At 28.4% G+C, this 20475-nt stretch overlaps 2 protein-coding genes across 2 annotated transcripts in view; one reads left to right on the forward strand and one right to left on the reverse strand.

Annotated features, from left to right (window-relative positions):
- LOC107451754 (arginine methyltransferase 4) overlaps positions 1 to 7322 on the forward strand; it is a gene marked incomplete in the record, with an annotated part of 39270 nt that extends 31948 nt beyond the window's left edge. The window contains 2 exon segments of the mRNA XM_071185936.1: positions 3855 to 3967; positions 5229 to 7322. Coding sequence (XP_071042037.1) covers positions 3855 to 3967; positions 5229 to 5366 — 251 coding nt within the window.
- Positions 7323 to 8568: 1246 nt separating this feature from the next.
- Positions 8569 to 19899, reverse strand: LOC107451753 (mediator complex subunit 8). The gene is made up of 7 exons (XM_043044112.2): positions 19717 to 19899; positions 18524 to 18636; positions 16477 to 16621; positions 13806 to 13946; positions 13644 to 13728; positions 11674 to 11829; positions 8569 to 8745 (listed from the first exon to the last, which is right to left on the reverse strand). Exons 1-7 carry the CDS (start codon positions 19720 to 19722, stop codon positions 8669 to 8671), a joined length of 723 nt encoding a protein of 240 aa, XP_042900046.1. The 5' UTR covers positions 19723 to 19899; the 3' UTR covers positions 8569 to 8668.
- Between the last annotated feature and the right edge of the window lie 576 nt (positions 19900 to 20475).

The following is a 20475-nucleotide window of genomic DNA, read 5'->3' on the forward strand; positions in this document are numbered from 1 at the left end:
AATTTTTCCACAAAATTTATAATTTTAATCTCTGATATGAAGTCCTTCTTTTAAGCATTTTATCACATATTGCGCAGTTCAATTGAATACAGTAAACTAATTTAACATATTCATTACTGATTTACCTCTTATGAAGACAAATAATCAAATTTGGTCTATTTTATTACGACCACAAGTCATTTTTAAGAAATAAAATATTACGGAGTTAGCAAGCAAAAATTAAAATATAATTTTGCTATTATAGGTTTGATACTAAATTGCTAATAAAGAAATAAAAAATTAAATGAAAAATAATTAAATAAAAAAAGCAATTGATGATAATTTTAATTCTGAGATCCGAAACATTTTAATGTACGTTGACTTTCATGGGGTAACATTTTTGTTACCATTTGATTAAAAAGTTAACTTTTGCTTTGTTTTTAAAATATTCCGTGCAGTTTTGCTAAGAATGGATTATACAACTTATTATCAAATACCCATTGTGAAATATTCATTTTAATTATTGAGTTTTTATTTCCTATTTCAATATAAGTTATAAGTGAGTGAGCACTTTTGGGAGCCACTGTAATTATTGAAAATTATTGATATAAAATCACCTGAAACGGTTTTCTTTTCCTTAATGAAAATATATTAAACAATACTTATCCAAGGTTTTATTGGTTATTCTGATTTTGTCATTTTGTAGGTACACTTTGAGCAAATACTACTTTTAAAGTAACACATTAAATTCAATAGAAACAATTAAAATTATTCAATAAAAACAATATATTCTGCAAGCTAAACATATTATTTTCTCCACGTCTTAATTTTTTAAAAATTAATGTTGTACCAGAACATTAAAAAATAANTAGGTACACTTTGAGCTAATACTACTTCTAAAGTAACACATTAAATTCAATAAAAACAATTAAAAATTATTCAATAAAAACAATATATTCTGCAAGCTAAACATATTATTTTCTCCACATCTTAATTTTTTAAAATTTAATGTTGTACCAGAACATTAAAAAATGATAAAAAAAAATATCATGTAAAAAAATTAATTTTTTTTCAAGATATGTATAAATAAAATGACATTTTGAATAAGATATTTTACAATACAGACACTTTTCTTGTACACATCCTACACTTTATAAGAAAAAAGGAAAAAAACACAAACCTGGAAATTTTAAGATTTTTACCTGGAAAAATCAGGGAAATTTGAAATCTGTTTTGAGTGGCCACCCTGTGTGATTCATATTCATGCGAACTCAAAGTCTAATTTCGCGATTCATATTCACATGCTTTTAAAATCCAATATTGTGATTGGTATTCACACAGTTGTATTATCAAACATTGATTTTCATATTTATACGTGATTTAAAAGCTATGCATTGCAATTCATATTGACAAGATCTAAACAATGTGCATTCGTATTTACGCTATTTAAAAATCCAATATAGAGATTCATATTCACGCGAATTTGAAGTCCAATTATATGATTCTTGTAAGAAGTAAGTTTTTTCTTGAATTGCTTAATATAAAGGTGGGATATTCTTCATTAGTAAGTAATTTAATTAAAAATTATATTAAATATGAAGCATATAAGGTTTATAAATTGATATCTTGATATTGATTTTTAGTTTTTTATTTACTTAGTCACTATTACCCCTGATTGGCTTATTACGCTTTGTGTTCCTATTTTTGTTTTTAACAAGTTGGCGGCTATGCATTTTAGAAGTAGACACACAGCTTGAACTATTAAAACTATTATTAAATAAACTGTTCAGTTGTCTACCTTTTGCAGATTTTATAACATTCCATTGTATTTATTTAAAACAGGATTTTTTTCCTAGATCCTTCCAGCAAAAATTTCAATCCTGTTTTGAAAACTTTATTAAGCTTGAAATTAATTTCTTTAATTCATGAGGAAGTTAAAAATCTATTTAACTAAGGCTAATTATTTTGTTATAATGATTATGAAAAATTTGGGAACTATTTTTTATTTGTACAATTAACCCCCCTCCTGGATAAAAAGCAAATTAAATGAAGATTCTTATAAACTTGCAATAATAGATACTGATCTAATTACATCTGAATAGTTATTAGTTGTTAATTGTAATTGTATTCCCAGCATTTATTTAAGTCATTTTGGCAACTAACAGAACGATAATATAAATGTTTACCTATTGAGTTGTTTCTAAAAACTTTATAAATATTTTGAAGAATATCAAAAAAGTATTTGTTCTTATTTGACGTTTAAAAAATAATTTCCTTTTTTTTAAAAAAATGAAAAAAATTAAATTTCATTTTTGTAATAATAAATATCTTTACAGTCATTACAAATTCATAAATGGACTGCAGATTTTCATAATTAATAGTATTATACCAACTACAAAAGAAAATGTATGGGTTTAAAACAGAGAAACTTTATTTCAAAATATTATGAATAAACAGGTTTTACAGGATAGTTTTAAAACTAAATCATAACATAATCAGATCTGCCAACTCTTAGGCTATTGTATCCAATCTTAGACTCACAAAGTATTTTCTCTGACTTTTTTTCTTAATGAATATGAATCTGCGGATATATTCTGGCTCCTTTTTGCACAACCCAAAAACTTCTTCCTCTAGATAAGCTGTTTTGTTTTGAGTGTGTTATAGAAATATTTTTTTAGTGCAAATTTTTGTTTTAGGAAAAGATGACAACACTCGTTTCTTAATGTCGTAAAAACTCAGTATTGTGTTTTACAGTGGGGAAAAAAAATTTTTTTTTTTCTCATTCTTTTGGTGGTGTCAATACAAAATAACGAAAAATCAGTAGCAGAGAAAGTAATGTCTACTGTGTGTTGACGAAGTTAAAGCTGAAAGTATTGACCATTCCTTAGTCTTCTGAGAGAAAATTCAGCCACAAAACAAGAATCCTAACTTAAATCTGTTCTTTCTTATCAAAATGAATTTGGGAAGGCAAATCCGACTTTCAAGAAAAAAATCAGTCATTTAGATTGTTTCAGATCAATAGTTCAATTTTAATTATTTTTTTATTGTAATTTTTAGGAGTAGGAAAATTTATTTTAAAGAATGAACAAATTAATTTTTTTATCTTGTTAATTGTTTCTTCTTAATCTTTTTGCTCATTGTGCTATGCCATAGTCAACAAAATTCATAGGTTTTTCAAACTTTTGAAGTTGGTAGGTCTGCATAGTTAATCAAAATCAAATTGTGAAATACAAAAGAATCTAAATGTATTTATTAAAAATTGTAGATAACAAAAGATTAATGACTTGTACATATTGTCACACAATATTAGTCTTTAATTTTGTATCGTGTTTTATAAAAATGCCAAACATCAAAAAGAGAAGAAATAAAATGTAGTAATTAAATTAAATTTTAAAATTATTAAATTGTTAAATTTTACTTAATTTTCTAGTAATAGATGCTTTTTTTTTATTTAAGGTAAAAGTCTTCATAAGTAAATTGATTTTATTAGAATAAAAGACACTGTTGCAAACACACAATAAAAACTTATTTACATATGTTTACTATAAATATGTTTTACTACAATTTATTGATATTTTATCTGTAAAAGTTAAATTTGACCATATTTTCTCAAAATGTTTTATGCAATATATTTTAAAGTAACAGATTATACAGACCTATAGATGCAGAGTCATTGAATCATTTATTTTTTATATTTCAATGGCTCCTTGTGTCATTCTGTGATTTAATATCCTTTAATAGTATTCTATTGTATGAAAATATTAATACTTACGACAAAATTGAAGAGGAATATTTTTCTTATTGATATATTCCACTACTTTAAATTGTACTTCTTCATTGGGTTTATCCTTAAGTGAATTTTTTTCTTCTTAAAGGGAATCAACAAAATTCCGGAAATAGCCCAAATAGTCGAACAACTTCAAGAATACAAGCGAGTGTACCAACTAGTTCTATCGGAGGTGGCATTTCACCTTCTTTATTTACTCAGGTACCTGATTTTTTTTTTAAAGCGTATATATGATCAAGAATTCAATAATTTTTTTTATTGCATGTGAATTCATTTTGATTTAGTTATATTAATCCCTTTCCCTAATTTACGTGCGACTCCCAAATTTTTTTTGATCAATTAAGAACAGTTTAAAAATCTTCTTGTACCTGTTTTTCTATTTATAATTTTATCAGAACATTTATTTCTTAACTTTTTTTTCTTCCTTGAATGAGAGTAATGAATCTTTTCATTATTTTGATTACTTAAAAAGGAATTGATCCAACTAATTTATGTCTGAAAAAAGTTGTTTTAACCTTCTTTATATTTTAGTGTTTGCCAATTGCAGTTGATGGTAAAAAATTTTCTTAAGTTTTTTCTATTTCAGTAATTGGATGTCTATCTTTTTTTCCTATGAATTAACAACGAAACCTTGATACAATTGTTTGAGTCTTATCTCTCTAATTCCTCTGGCAAATTTCTGAAAATGCTAAAGCAACAATACATAAGATTTTCCTACCATTCTTGCATTCTGTCTGAACACGAATGATACAGGGTTGCCACAGGCGACTAAAATTCAACTATTTTTGGTTTGATGTGACTATGGCAACTTTTTTTGCCTGTAAAGGTTAAAAAAGCAACTATTTTCAAGAAAAGGAGACTTTTCTGTACTCTTAGCGATGTTTTTTTAGCATAAATTGGGCTGAAAACCTGTGGCCTGCAGAAGCTTCTGAACACATTGATTTTTTTTTTCTTAAATAATAAAAAATTTTGAATGGTAAATTTGAGTCATCACTTTTTAATTTGTTCAATTTGCACAGATTCAATTGTAAGTCTATTTCATTTCTTGATCTCCTTTTCAATGGTAATTGCTATGAAATTCCACATGATTTTATATATTTGCCACCAACTTATCTAAATGGGTCATTGTATATGACAAGTCATTTACTAAAATTTTAGTCATATTTTTGATGAATTTTGGTTCTTATTTAGGCAACTATTTTCATAGTTTTCAACAACTATTTTCATGCTTTAGGCTATTAAAAGCAACTATTTTGTTCTTTTTTTTCTGGCAACCCTGATGATAGTATTGGAGCAAACCTCTGTTTCTTAAATTTATTTAATTGCACTTTGTTTTGCATGTCATAATTCAGACAGGCATAGAAAAAATATGTAATATTTTCTGCATTTTATATTTAGTATTGATATCTGTAGTGAAGAATATCTTGATTTTATTAGTAAAATATGTGTTTTTCCATTTTAGCAACAGCAAAATGTAGTCCTTGGTAATACCACTCATTTCCCAGTCAGTAATAGCTTGATGATTGGAGATTATGCCACTCCAGGAAATATTGTTATGCCCGGTCAAATTGATTTGGTCAGCGCATTTAAACATTCTTAAAATTTTTCATTTGCAGCAGCAGTATTAAAAGAACTATATTAGGGTCTGAAAAACTCAAGGCCTCAGACAGATATTAATTTGCTCTGCTCTATTTTGAAATTATTTATCTTTTACCAAAGTGACTCTGCTGAAATAATGTAATTCTTCCTTAAATTATTTTCATGATAGTTAATTTAATGTTATTTTAATTATTTAATTTAGCTCATCGACGTATTTTTAATAATGTAAACCACTCTCTTAAAAAAGGAACATTGAAATTTCTGGATGATTGATGTAAATGTGATATTTAATTATTGACATTTTAAATCTGTGAATTAGCGACGACTGGAAATTTGTAGCATTGTAATTAAACATTTGTTGTATTATTGCATTCCAAAGTATCCATCTTTGTTTAAAATTCTAATATGGTTGTCATTGGTTTTAAAAAAAAAATTTGCCTTAAAATTGGCAGCTAATATAGAAGCATTTCTTTTTAACCTCCATGAATTTTGAGTCATAAAATAGGATTGTTTTAGTTGCAACTCTTTTTACTTATTCAACTTTGAAAAAACATTCCTTTAAGATATTTTCTAACAATTTCTCTGTGGATTTTTTTTTTTTTCTTTCTCTTTGCACTTGAAGTTTAGATCAATATCTCTAGTACTAGTTTTTGTTTTTTTTCTAAAAACATTCCAATTTGTTTTTAAAAAAAGCTGATAAAAATCTAAACCATTTTAGCTATTATAATTTCCTTATTTCGAAAAAAAAATTAGACCTATAAATTCCAAAGGAAGGAAGTTATGTAAATAAATATTAATATTAAATTATGTTCTATTATGCTGCAATTATGTTGACAATCAGATAAATTCAACAAATTTATGTTATAAGATTATTTTTTGTCTAACTATACTAAAAGTTTTGTCATCTTTTCTGTATTTGCAGTTTCGTTTGTATTTATGATGTAAATGTGCTGAACCCGATTAATTTATTATACTATCGCACCCTAGGGGAAAAAAATTACAAGTTTTATCTTAATTTTTGTTTCTTTTTATCCTGCAATTAGTAGAGACTACACAGTTCTTTTTTTCTTTCTTGTGCAACGACTAAGCTATATGCAGATCAACCAGTTTAATAAGGTTACTCATTTTCCGTTTTGGTTTAAGAAACATGATTTATGAAGAAGAAAAAATTTATACAAAACACAAATTTTATTGCCATGAATTTTATTTGTTACTTGACGGATGTTTTTATGCATGAAAATAACTATTACTATTCCTGTGTAAATAAACCTTATATTTCAACATTTATAGTTTTGAGATTTCAGTGATATTTTTTATCTGTTATCTTATGACGAAAATTATTACCTAATTTACATTTTCTTATTACTACTTTAGGTGAAAATATTAATTTCAATCTCTGATTTATGAAAAATTCAGTTTTTTCCTTCAATTTTATTTTTACGACAACGTTTAATACTAATATATTTCTAGGTGTACCGAATTAAGACTGAAAAAAAAATGGTAATGACCACAGAAAAAGTAAAGGTCACCACTTACTAATATTGTGCTTTTTAAGATAACTAATGTTGTAAAACTTATTCGATCAAGTTATAGTTGATAGCCTATGGAATTCCAGAAAAATAAAACTTCTAAATCTAGTTAATTTTTAAAAAAAATTCTGTATGTGAATTTCATAAAGCATGAATATTAGTGAGGAAAATATAACAGTATCTGCACAAATTATGAATTTATTTTTTCGTAAAGCAAGGTTTAAAGCCTTGATTTTTTATTGTCTCGTTGTATGAGACGTTTTGTATTGTCTACTATAAATATGTGTGTAAACATTGTATCAAATTAGTGTCATTTGCCTGTTGCATAATCCATTTTAACATAAGTTGTGAGAGTTGCAAACAATGAATGCGGACTGTTCTTCCAGCTATACTTCAGTTTGGTGACCAGAATAAATTTAAAAGTGAGACTTTTTGCTTCCCTTCTTTCATTGAAATTCACAACAAACATCATGTAGCAATTAAAATATGCTAAAGGACAATTATTGATTGAATTTCATCAATCTATTCCCATAGCAGTCATCAAAGTACTCACATTCAAGTAAAATATATTTTAAATGAAGGATCCTTTGTGTAGGAATTAGTATTTACTTTGTTTTTGATGAAAGGGCCCAAGTTTTATTATATAATCACAGGGTGCGTAGTAATTTTAAAATGTGCTTATTTTTGATTTACGTTTTTTAACCTCTTAACGGTAGGTTAATTTTCAAGAAAACAATTATAAAAGTGCCCTTTTTTTAAATTTTTTTATCCTGTACAAATACACATTTGATTAGTGCTGACATCTAGTTTAAATAAACTATCTACAATTACATTAAAAATATCCTGGTACTGGTGTGTAAAATGAGAAATAAAATGTTTTACGGGCAAAAGAAATTAATTAGTTTTATTCTTATTGTGGTGCGTTACTACTGAACACTCCAGCCCGGAAATATGGCAGGAGTGAGAAATAGAGGGCGAAACCGCACTCCGTCATTTTCACAAGGAAGGGGTTAAAAGCCTTTAAAATTGCTTTTTTATTTTATTTAGGGGTTTGTATAAAGTGCTTAATTTTCTATCTTTTAAAAAGAGATTATTTCTTTGTGATATCGATTGTCGGTCTAAATTGCAAAAACTGCATGATTTTTTTGCAATAGTTATCAGAAACAAGTTATTTGATTTTTGAATTTTCTTTATTATGATTTTAAATTAAGAACTTTCAACAATAGAAAAAATAATTTTTATTACTACACAGATCCTAATTTTTTTTTTTTTTTTTTGGAAAGTGATAAAAAATATTTTTTGAGTCAAGTGCTTATTTTTTTATTGAAAAATCTGGCTACGCACCCTGAATTACATGTTTTATTTTACTATCAACTCATTGTTTTATCTGTCTATGAACTACTTATCTTAAAAATCAAAGAGGTTTGACTAAGAAGAGGAAGATAGAGATTAACATATTTAAGCAATACTCATTCCTTATTTTGATCTCTTTTATAGTTTCGAGACTATGATAACAGTGAAAAATTAAGAGGCATTGTTGTTCTTAACCTATATTGCAATTAAAAAATGTGAAACATTTCTGAGTTTACATTTTGTGTCCCTGACTTGTGATTGTGAGAAGCTTTAAACCTATTATTTCTACCTAGAGTCAAAAAAGGCTATAAATGATCACTATTTAATCAGACAATGGACAAATACATTTATTAATAGTAAATATTTACAATACATATTGAGAACCATAAAACCTTTTAGTAGCAGTTCATTCCATTACGAATCATCTTACATATGGGTGCATACTTCCAGCTGACTTGATATTTGTTTTAATAGCACTGGGAACTTTCCCACCAGATGCTAATAAGGAAAAAATTATAATTAGCTATGTTATATTATAAGTTTATAAAGAATAAGTTAATGTCATAGCTAAGCTAGGTTTAAAAAAAAGGATATTTTTGGTTGGCATGGAACCAGAAAAAAAATGTCTACCATTAACTACCACAATAAAAGCAAGTTAAAAATTCAATTATCATTTATTATATATATAATGGAATTACCTAATTGAAAACTTCTTATGTTTCAAGCACATCAAAAGTAAACATCAACGAATTTAACGAAACAAAAATGATTTGGTGGGGGGGGGGCAATAACTTGCCATTGCCAACAAAAAATAAAGGTAAGAAACAAAAACTAGAAAAACCACAGAAGCTGAGAGGGATAAGGGATGAACAAGAAAAATCACTGGCTGAGAAGCAAATCGGCGTGAAATGCATTACCATGCAAAGGAAGGGAGGAAATAGTGTTGTTAACAAGATAATCTGGCATTCAAATAAATAAAACAAGATCCTAGGATATAAAAAAAAGCTGATGTGACTAGCTGAATTTATGCCCTAAGTCGCCCTGGCACGGAATGTGGTAAATGCCCACATTCTAATAAGATCTTCAAGAGACTTAAATTTGGGTTTGTAATCAGGCCTGAAAATGGTTTAAAACAAACTGGAGGGAATATTAACAATTTTGTAACAAACGGGAGAAAAAATGGTGAAGTAATGAGTTTGCTGTAAGGATTAGAAGACAACTGAATCAACTTCAGGAGTGTTAAATCCACGATTAACAGCAAACGAGCAAGTTAAGTTCAGAGTTGAAAGAAGAATCGGAGCAAAGGTTAAGCACAAGAAAAACGAAAGTGTGAAATGCAGACACTTCCTGACAATTGGGGTGATTAGAATAACTCCAAACTTTATGTCCTCCACTCTTTGGCTGCTAACTTCTATAGTTGATTCAGCTTTTGCTTAGCCCACTAGACTCTTAACGCCCCTCTTCTAATCCATACAAAGAACTTGTTACTTCACCGTTTTCTGCTCTCGTTATTGGTTTTAAAGTCATTTTCAGTCCTATTAAATGAAGTCTAGCTTAGCTTTGATAATGGCTAGGACATTTACCACATTCCTTGTCAGTGCGACCTTGCCTACATCGGGCTAACCAGACGATTTTAAAAAGACAAATAACCAAATCAAAACTAGGCAGAATTTGCACTTTGCTAACTAAAATGTACCAAGAAATGCTTTGTGAAGAGTGAATTTTAAAGTAAAAGGATAGTTACTGCTGAGAAATTATTTTTCTAAAAAACATTTTAGGAGCATAAATGTATTAGTTATCTTATATAAACAACTTAAATATATATAAAAAAAAAAAAATACTAAATGATCTGCAACAATACAGAAGGTAACTGATACTAAGGAAAAGTGGTACTAAAGTCATTGACGAATTACCAGCATTTCTGATAATTAATTTACTGCAGAAAGATGAATTTTCGTGATGCAGACGAATCAGCATTTAAAGAAACTTAATTTCTAGAAATTAAACTTCGCGAAAATTCATTGACAGTGCCAACTTTAAAAATAATGCTAACGATTAGCAAAAGACACAATAACATATGTCTTCATCAATGGTTTTGGGTTTTTGATCCTTAATATATGGAGCCAATACTCTCAGGAAAGTATAAGTTAGGATCCTTTAATGTTAATTTCACGTTTTGCATACTTAGCTATAACTCGGGTGAATTATCAAGCGAATCAAAAAATTTCTACAGAGATAATTCGATGTAAAAAGTATTTATTACTTAAGATTTTATATTATTGAAAAAGTGTTGAACTGTAATGTGAACAATACAAATTTTACAATATTAAATGACAAAATACAGGATTTTTTTTGTGAACTAGCAACAGATTTCATTTTCTGTTTTGTCATTTAAAATTGCATATTTAAAAATAATGTAAAATCAAAAGTTTTTCATTTATTATTAAACGATTCAATAACAAATAATTATTTAAAAGTAATTTTTACATGGCATTATCATAGGCTCAAAATTGTTTAAATTAGCTTAGAAACTTTTCGAGGCATGTGACATTTACATTAAGGGACCCAAACTATTGGGACCATATTTTCCAGATTACAAGCTACACCCCATATTCTGACAGTCGTAAACAAATGCTCATTGAAATAAAGATATGTGTCATTCCATAATTTAAAATATAGTCCACATTAATTAACTGGCATGTTTCTAGTATACCCTCGCATCATTAATTAGTCCTAGCATGTAGCAATCTGATTATTAGATCAAAAGTTATTCAGATTTTTAATTTGTACACACGTGGCTCGATACTTTCTAAGGAAAAGAATAATTCCTATAAATTTTTCCTCCTTAAAATAGAGTATACTTATTTAGTTATACTTATATACTTGAAGTATATTTTAATAATTAGGTGGCCGAGTGGTTAGCGTGCCTGACTGCGGAGCCATTGGTCGTGGGTTCGAATCCTGCTCAGGGCATGAGTTCTCTGTGTTCTATGTCCTTTATCCTTTGTGTGTGAATGTGACGTGGCTTCGCCACAGGTGCCCACTGAATAGGCGAGAAGAGAGTAGCAGTTCTGTGGCCAATGGGACAACACCCCAAGTGCCCGCCATTAAAAAAATTTTTTTTTTTAATAATTTGGAATAAAATATTTTCTACTAATGTTATTTTCTTGATGAATGAATAGTTAAGTAAAAATAATTTTGATAGTTAATGTATGCAAGAAACTTTTAATTATATCACTACTAATGCAGTTAATAGTCACATCCTGATTCATTCAGAAGCAGACTACAATAGAGGCGCGAAAAGATAAATTAATCTTTTTGTTACAAAGTCTTCTATCTTTTTAAACTAAATTAAATCTTGTAAATTCAAATTTAATACAGATTCTAAATTTTTAACTAATAGATTTAATATAAAAATAGTTTTACCTGGCCTATTTGGTTGTTGAGGTGGCGGTTGGGAACTGGTTGGCTGTCCTTTAGGTGAACCAGTGGCAGGCCTTAAACCTTTTCCAAGCGTGATTGCACAAATTAGAGCACCAGTATCTGATATAGATGAAGTTTGTTGGGCACTTGCTCTTTGTCCTAATTAAGATACAAATAGATTAACGTTAATTGGAATTTACACAAATTAGAATAACTTAATGAACACAAATTAGAGCACCAGTATCTGATGTAGATGAAGTTTGTTGAGCACTTGCTCTTTGTCTAAATTAAGATACAAATAGATTAGCATTAATTAGAATTTACACAAATAAGAATAACTTAATTAACACAAATTAGAGCACCAGTATCTGATGCAGATAAAGTCTCTTTGTCCAAATAAAGATGCAATTAGATAAGCATAAATTAGAGCTCCAGTATCTAATAGTCTGTTGAGCACTTGCTCTATGTCCTAATTAAGATGCAATTACAATTTAAACTATAGGACAACTTATTATTTGTTTAAATGTAATACATTTTGCAAAATTCAATTATATTTAACATTAGAAAAATTTTAATATTTCCTACTTCAAAAATAAAAATTACAGGAGTCTGCAAATTTTTTAGGTGAAAAGCGAATAAACTGAAATTTCAGAGTTTTAATGTTTAAATCAGTAGTAAGAAACCCGTAAATTGGTACAGGGGTGCCCAAGGAATACAAATTATTTCCATTCCATTTACTGTAATGTATTTCTCTCTGGTTTGTGCTCCTTCTATGGAACAGAGGTTAACTGGAAGCTTAGTGATGTCATCTAAAGAAGCAGTAATATCGCGAATGTTGTTTTAAAGTCGTGTTTAAATACAACTGCATTAAAATTATTAAATCAAAACCATCTAAAATATAAACAACAAAAAAACTTCCTACATTAAATATTTATTTTATTCATACCTATTAGGTAACGCTCGAGAAATATGCTTTAAAAAAATTAACCACGGGAAATTGTTGGTTAAAGTTGCAGTTTTGCCCTCTTTCGGAGGGGGCAGAAAAATGGTCAAAAGCTGACCAGTTTGCAGCAATAAAAATGTTAGGGAGCACTGGTTTAAAGAGAGTGAAAGTTTAATTTGGCTAAAATAATAAGCCCAGCTACAATTTTTATAGCATTTGGAATTTGTGGACCCCTAATAATTTACACATTTCATTCGCACATTTTCAATCAAAAATACTCACTTAAGCCTGTTAATCTAAACTGAACTCAGTGGCGCTACAGCCCATGAAGGGCCAAGACCTACTGTGCCTATCTTAGTTTTCCTGACTTTGGGCTCTGGAGCGCAGATGTTCCGGTAAGGTGCAAGCCCAGAAACCCCTGTGTTTAGTCCCCAAGCATGCTTGGTACTCATTTTATTGACCCACTGAAAGACTGAGTCAATCTTGCCCGACCTGAGGATAGAACCCCAAACCTGTGGCACAGAAGCGCTACCGTTTAGCCACTGGGCATAAATCAGTTAATCTACTATCAGTGTGCGTGTGTTTTTAAAAAGTGCTTAAAGTTACTTATCTTTGAAAGCCCTTAAAGGTGCTTTTTTCATTTGGTGTTTGTAAAAAGTGCTTAATTTTTTATCTTTTAAGAAGAGATTTTTTCTTTGCCATATCGATTATCGTTCTAAATTACAAGAAATTCATGATTTTTATAATTTTCTCCGCAATATTTATCAGAAACTAGTTATTTTATCATGATTATAAAAAAGTTTTAGAAATTTTTTTTTATTTTTATAAATTAAGAACTTTAAAAGGATAGAAAATAATAATTTTTGTAACTGTGCAGATCTTAGTTATGATTTTTTTTTTTTGGAAAATGATTTAAAAAAATTTTTTGAGTGCTTAAAAAGTACTTAATAGCTGCTTATTCTTTTATGAAAAATCTGGCTACGCACTGACTATTTCTATAAGCATAGCTGAAATTAGGCAGAATACACACCTGAATCATTTTCCCAAGCATCTCTGCTGGCTTTCACTGTATCTAACACATTGTTTACTATTTTGTTGATTGCCGTGATCTGTTTCTGAAAAAGCAAAAATAAAATATAAGCATTCAACCCCTCTTAAGTTCCAGTATGTGAAAAAAAAATTCTTTTATTACTTGAGCCATTTCCATAGGTACAGTACTACTCTTTAACATATATTGTTGCTCTCGCTGTTCTACTTCAGGGTCTGGTTTAGTTCTTAAATAATCGGGAACAATTTCATGGTTGAAAGCATGAACTCTGTTTTCAGTTAATTTCTAGAAAAACATAAATAGAATTTGAAACTTAATTTTAAAAAAATAATTATTTTTAAAAAGGAATTACAGTAAATTTTGTATTTCATTTTTAATTATGGTAAAAAGAATAGACACTATAGGCAGTAATTTTCTGGTTGAATCTCTAAATGAAGTAAAATTTTCAATAAGAAACAATAAATTCTTTATTTCATTTTTAATTATGGTAAAAAGAATAGACACTATTGGCAGTAATTTTCTGGTTGAATCTCTAAATGAAGTAAAATTTTCAATAAGAAACAATAAATTCTTTATTTCATTTTTAATTATGGTAAAAAGAATAGACACTATAGGCAGTAATTTTCTAGTTGAATCTCTAAATGTCTATCTTTTAAAAGTAAAATTTTTAATAAGAAACAAAACATATAATTCAATGCATATACATATGCAGAAAAACCTTGATAATCCAACAAATCTAGGGATTAGGGGTATGTCAGAAAATCAAAATTTCTGGATAATCCAGTTACCTTATCAAATCCATTTTTTAGGTGTACAAACACTCTATGAGTAAAATTAAACAATAAACCGTGGATATAATTAAATATAAAAAACAAGAGTTTTATTTATTTATTTTTGCTATTAACAATACAATGTCATGAAACGTCAATTCATGTCAAGAGTGGTAATTAGGTAACAGCTTTAATAACTGTAAAACACGTGTCAAAAGGAAAGTTGGATAATAAGCATAGGATAATCGAGATTCCTTGTAGCAGAATTTTCTGAGTTAATCTGAAACACCATCTTCATAAATCTCTTTTTTTTTCTGACCCAAACACAATCAAATGAAGACTAATATTGTAAAAATTAGGTTTACCAAAACTTATAGCAAAATTTAAATTAGCAGATAAATCAAAATTAAATACAAGAAATGTAAGTTTGAAATTAATTAGAAACTTGCATAATAATGCTTAAAAGAAAGATGAATAAAAACTATTGTTAAAGCATCTTAACTAAAACAGACATCAAGCTCAAGTGGATAGATATTTTTTCAGACTATTATTGGAAAATTTTGGTTTATTAGTGAAATTCATACCTGTAAACAGTATAGATAAAAAAAAAAAGGAATGCTTTTACTCAAAAGTTCTGCAATAATAATTTTTTTAAAAAATAGCTAAATTTAAATCCACATACAGAATCAATAGTGAAAACTTCTAAATATCTAAATCTTCTAAAATCAAATCAGATTATCTCAAATTTAAAAATGGAAAAAGGAACAGTACTTTAAAATTTAGGTAAAAATTTAAAAAATATATAAAATATTTTTCTCCAATTTTTGAAATATTTTTCACATTTGTGAATATATTTTAGTCAACAAAACTACACCAGAGCCCATAGTAAAAACTTTTTCTACAAACTTAAGTTGCTGTATTGAAACACTGCACATATAATTCCTTTTTGTTTATCGAGAGGATTGAAAAGAAAAATTAACTTTGTCAATCGGTCTCTATTTTATTCAGCAATTTGAACAGCCAACCCAATTTTTGAGTTTAAGACTACCCCTGTGGCAGAATCATGGCGACATTGTCCTATAACATTACAGAGTTGTTGCAGAAAGATTATTTATTTGGAAAGCAAAGAAGTTTGGGTTTTTTTATCTACAGAATTTTTCTAAATATATTTCTTTTCTGCAGAACTTTTTTTCCCCTTTCAGCAGAATTTTATTTAAAAAATGCCTATCTCGTATATTGGAGGTGGAAAAAACTCTCGTAATTTTTTTATATTTTCTTTTGAGAATAAAAAAATTCCGCAATGACTGGCTTTAGCCAGAATTTCAAATTTATACTATAGAAAGCATTTCCAAATAGCAAAAATTTAAAAAAGGTTAACTATACAAATATTTCTTAGAACAGGAACAAGAATATGTATTCTTTTATACCTAGATTTTAAAAAAAAAATCTTACATTTATAATTAAAAAAAATATATACTGTTCTATTCTACACATGAAGGCTTTTTTGTAAACTGAAAGTGCTTCTGTTGTTTTAAATTAGTAACATATATACTTGCTACTATTAAAAATGTTTCTTAAAAAGGTATTAGTACTAGAGAGAATTGTCGCAGAAAGCTCGAAAAAATTTTGCCACAGGGAAGACTTCTAATGGTCAACTCTATAGCCTTATAATTTTGAACCTAATTCAGAAGACAAGTGAACTCCTCAATCAAGTATTGGGAGAAATTTGCCTTTGTGGAGGTTTGTTTTTAACACAAGCCGAATGATAAAAAATGTGTAATTACACATTATTCACACCATTAATGAATGAAACTATTAATGAACACAGTAATGGACAGATATGTTTTAAAACATAAATACCATGTGAAAGAAAATGTCAACAATTTAGTGAATTTGAGAAGAATCAATATTAGATTACAGGAGTATAATAAAGCATATTTCTTCATTGAATACTTTATTTTAAAGAGTTGGTAAAATAAATTATTTTTCATCAATGTTTCTAAACATTTCCTACCACTAAACAAAGAATATGAAACAAAACTTACAGCTAACTCTTCATCTCGATCAGGAGACAGTACTAAAGGTAAAAGTATTCTGTTCCTCAACAAAGGAGTTTTTTCATTTCTTAAAATTTTTAAAACTGTGTTTACTTGACCAGATAAAAGTGCAAAATTATCCAAAACCATTGGCCTGAAATAATACACAATATATAAAAGAACTTAGTGATAACAGCATGATATAAGCAATGAAAAATGGATGAAACAATTTTTTAAATTGCAATATATCATTGAAAACAACTTGAAAAAAATTATTCATGTCCATGTCTGGTAGGAATTAAGAAAATTGAGCATAAATAGAACATACGCGTGGTTCCTTGTAAAAATAGTAAAACTCCAGTTAGGTTGCACAAATGGTGTTCTTATTGTATATTTTTCTTGTATGCATTTTTTTGTTCAAATTTAGTAATATTATTGATAAGCAATAAAAAAAAGTAACTCTGTTAAAGACTTATAGATACACTCTCCAAGTGAATACTTCTATTCGTTTTTTATACACATAAATTTTCAAAAGGCTTATTATCAAAATATTAATAATGAGCTCTATATTTCATAATTCATTTACAAGAATGTAATATGCTTTTACAATAAACGACCCATATCTAATAAGAAACTTAATTTATCATTTTTTTACAATCACTTCCTTATGGTATTAATTCAATAAAATTTTCTCCATTTCTTTTTAAAGGCTAGTGACGAGGACAGCAAAATTAGGGGTAGGGATTTAACATCCTACAACTTCATAAATGAAGGGACACAACCCCTTCTAAGATTACAATTTTCCATTTAATATTTGTGTAATTAAATTTACAATTAAAAGAAATCTAGAGTTTTTGTATCTGCATTAAAAAAAAAAGCTTTTCATTTCAAGTGAGCTTTAACCCCTTAATGATCAGTTAATTTTCAAGAAAACGGTCATAAAAGTGTCGACTTTTTTGTATTAGTATTACATATTTGATTAGTGCTGACATCTAGTTCAAAATAAACTAACTATCTATAATTACCTTAAAAATATCCTGGTACTGTCATCTGTTGTGTAAAATGAGAAATAAAATGCTTTCTAGGCAATAAAAATGAATTAGTTTTATTCTTATTGGCGAGTTACTTCTGAACACCTGTCAATATCATGGGAGCGAGAAATAGAGGGCGAAACCTCACTCCGTCATTTTCACGGGAGCGAGAAGGAAGGGTGAAAACTGCTACCAAATCATTTCTTACTCATCCTCCCCCTTTAGAGGATAAATATATATATATAATCCACTTGGGCATAAATTCAATTTTGACAATGCTAAAATTATTTCCACAGCAGTTACATTAGCTCATCTTGATACCCTGTGGAATATTAATTTGAATGCTGATTACCTTGATATCGACATTAGTTCCCACACATGGACATAGCTATTTTTCTATTCAGGCTTTTAATTCGAGATGGGTTATAAGTAGAAATGATTTAACGTTATATTTGAAGAATTGTTATTATAAGTGAATATTTGAAGGATAATTATAATATGTGAATATTTAAAAAAAGAAATAACAGTCGACATGTTTCAAGTGCTGTTTTATGCGCCCATTTTCAAGACTTGAATCAGAAAAAACTAAAAACATGCATTTTATCCTGATTTGCTTCTCAGCCATAGTGATTTTTCTTATACAGTTTTTCATTTTTTCTCTCTTGGGTTCTGTGATTTTTCTAGTTTTGTTTCTCACCTTTTATTTTTCAATTTTTTGTAGGTCACTTTATACTTTCATTTCAAACTATTTTAGTTCCTTTACATTCACACCTGGCAAGTCATGAAAACGGGCGCCTATTTTCGAAGCGCTTAAAACATATCGATTGATATTTCTTATTTGTTTATTTTTGAAGTAAATGAAATTTTCAATTAGATAATGAGGAAATTTTTATTAAACTTTAAACAATGAAAATTTTCACAATATAAAAAGAGAGTTGAGTAATTTGTTTAATATAAATTTATGAAAAATTAACCCTTTTTTAATTAATTGAATACATTTGTGATTGAACAAGTATTTTTCTTACCAACTTAAGTTTTCATTTTCAAGTTTAGTTATGAATGAAGAAATAGACATTTTTAAATCTTGGCAACGGTTTACCAGAGTATCAAGACTCACTTCTAAAGCTTTTTCTTCTTTCTGCAATATAAAATAAAAAATAAATTAATTAAACATCAAACTCAAATCTAGCCATAAGTAAAAGAAACAATATAGACATCAGTGAAAAACTATATCAAGTTATTAATTAAAAAATTAACAAAAATAAATAAATAAATATTAATTATAAATATTAACTCAATAATAATATTAATTATTATTATTGAGGCAACTTCACCATCTTTTTAAAATGAGATGTTTAGTGGCCTGACCAGTTCCTGAATGAATGAATGGTCATTCGGGAAGCAGCTAGATAAATAAATTAAACATCTAACTCAAATCTAGCCATAAGTAAAAGAAACAATATAGACATTAGTGAAAAACTATATCAAGTTATTAACAAAAAATAAATAATAAATAAATATTAATTATGAACTGAGGCAACTTCACCATCTTTTTAAAATGTGATGTTTAGTGGCCTGGCCAGTTCGTGAATGAATGGTCATTCGGGAAGCAACTAAATAAATAAATTAAACATCAAACTCAAATCTAGCCATAAGTGAAAGAAACAATATAGACATTAGTGAAAAACTATATCAAGTTATTAACAAACCAACTGCAATCGCCAAGGTGCCAAATAGATTTCAAACTTGGAAATTTTTTTAAAAAACACCTGTAGATATTTGCTATGAGTTATACCTTTCGAGTTGGTCCCTTTCTGTGATGTTTTTTATTTCAGTTTCTCGCGGGCCACTGCCGGGAAGTTGCCCAAAATTGGCGATTATTCTGCCACAGATCACGATAAGGAAATCTTCCCCGTACAATATTAAACATAATTACTAAAAATAGTGCTTTTTAAACAGAGAACAAAAATTTCAACATAACAGATAGATTACTTTTAAGTAAATTCCTATACATTTGTTACGTTATTAAGTGTTGCAAACATCTGTCAAATGGTGCAGTCGCGTAATGACAATTAATACTAATCATTACAAAGTAATGCTATATAATTTTTTATTACAATCAAATATAGATTGTTTTACATTGAGCAAGATGTCAGATGCGTTAATTATTTCTAAAATTTGAATTAAAAGATACAATACAAGTGCTTTTTTTCTTTACCTCCATTTTCAACGATGTAAATGAATCTTTAAAAAGCAAGGTCCAAATAAAATGTTAGTGGTTTCTTTTGTCAGACTGATATTTATAAAAAATAATACAATCACAGAAAATAGCAAAATAACAAAACCAAATTAAAAAACGGAACGAGCTGCCTATTTTTGTACGCTTTAATCTTCCTTTCTCGTTTCCAAACAAAAATTTAAATGTAGCTGATTCAATTCCTAGGTGTCGCGTACAAAAAAGTTGGCACTTACGAGCTGGTTGGCAGTTACTAACTTCTTTGTAATCAGTTTCAGTATGATACTGATAAAAAATAATAGCGAAGAAGACAACTTATAGAATGAAAACCACCCTACTATCCTGACGGTGAGCGCCATCATCACATAGACTCATAACAAGGAAATCTGAAAATAATTCATTAAAATAAGATGGGTACTTTATTTACCTCGCACTAGAGCTGCAATTGGCCACCGCCTGGAAAATATCCCTGAGAATAATCCGAAGCCATCTCAATTTTGTGCAGTTCCTTTCCCAATTTAAACATAGATCTGAGGGTGGGGGGATTTCACCAGATCTCTGTACCCATTGTACTCCTCAATAACCAACCACAGGACTTTCGATTCCACAGATTTTACGAGCACGTATATCGAATGTACTCGGTGGGACTTAGCGGAATCCAGGACGACCCCGATTACTCTGGACCGTAGTCCGATTCTCTAACCACTGGGCTGCCACGGCTCTGAAGAAAAAGTTGTTGTT

Source organism: Parasteatoda tepidariorum, chromosome 9 (assembly GCF_043381705.1).
Source record: "Parasteatoda tepidariorum isolate YZ-2023 chromosome 9, CAS_Ptep_4.0, whole genome shotgun sequence".
Taxonomy (NCBI): Eukaryota; Metazoa; Arthropoda; class Arachnida; order Araneae; family Theridiidae; genus Parasteatoda; species Parasteatoda tepidariorum.

Excerpts from the sequence above, each read along its gene's own strand:
- LOC107451753 (XM_043044112.2), bottom strand. Across the intron at positions 11,830-13,643 it reads TGCTTGGGAAAATGATTCAG|GACAAAGAGCAAGTGCCCAA; the intron begins GTGTGTATTCTG and ends TATCTTAATTAG. Across the intron at positions 8,746-11,673 it reads TCAACAACCAAATAGGCCAG|CATCTGGTGGGAAAGTTCCC; the intron begins GTAAAACTATTT and ends TTTCCTTATTAG.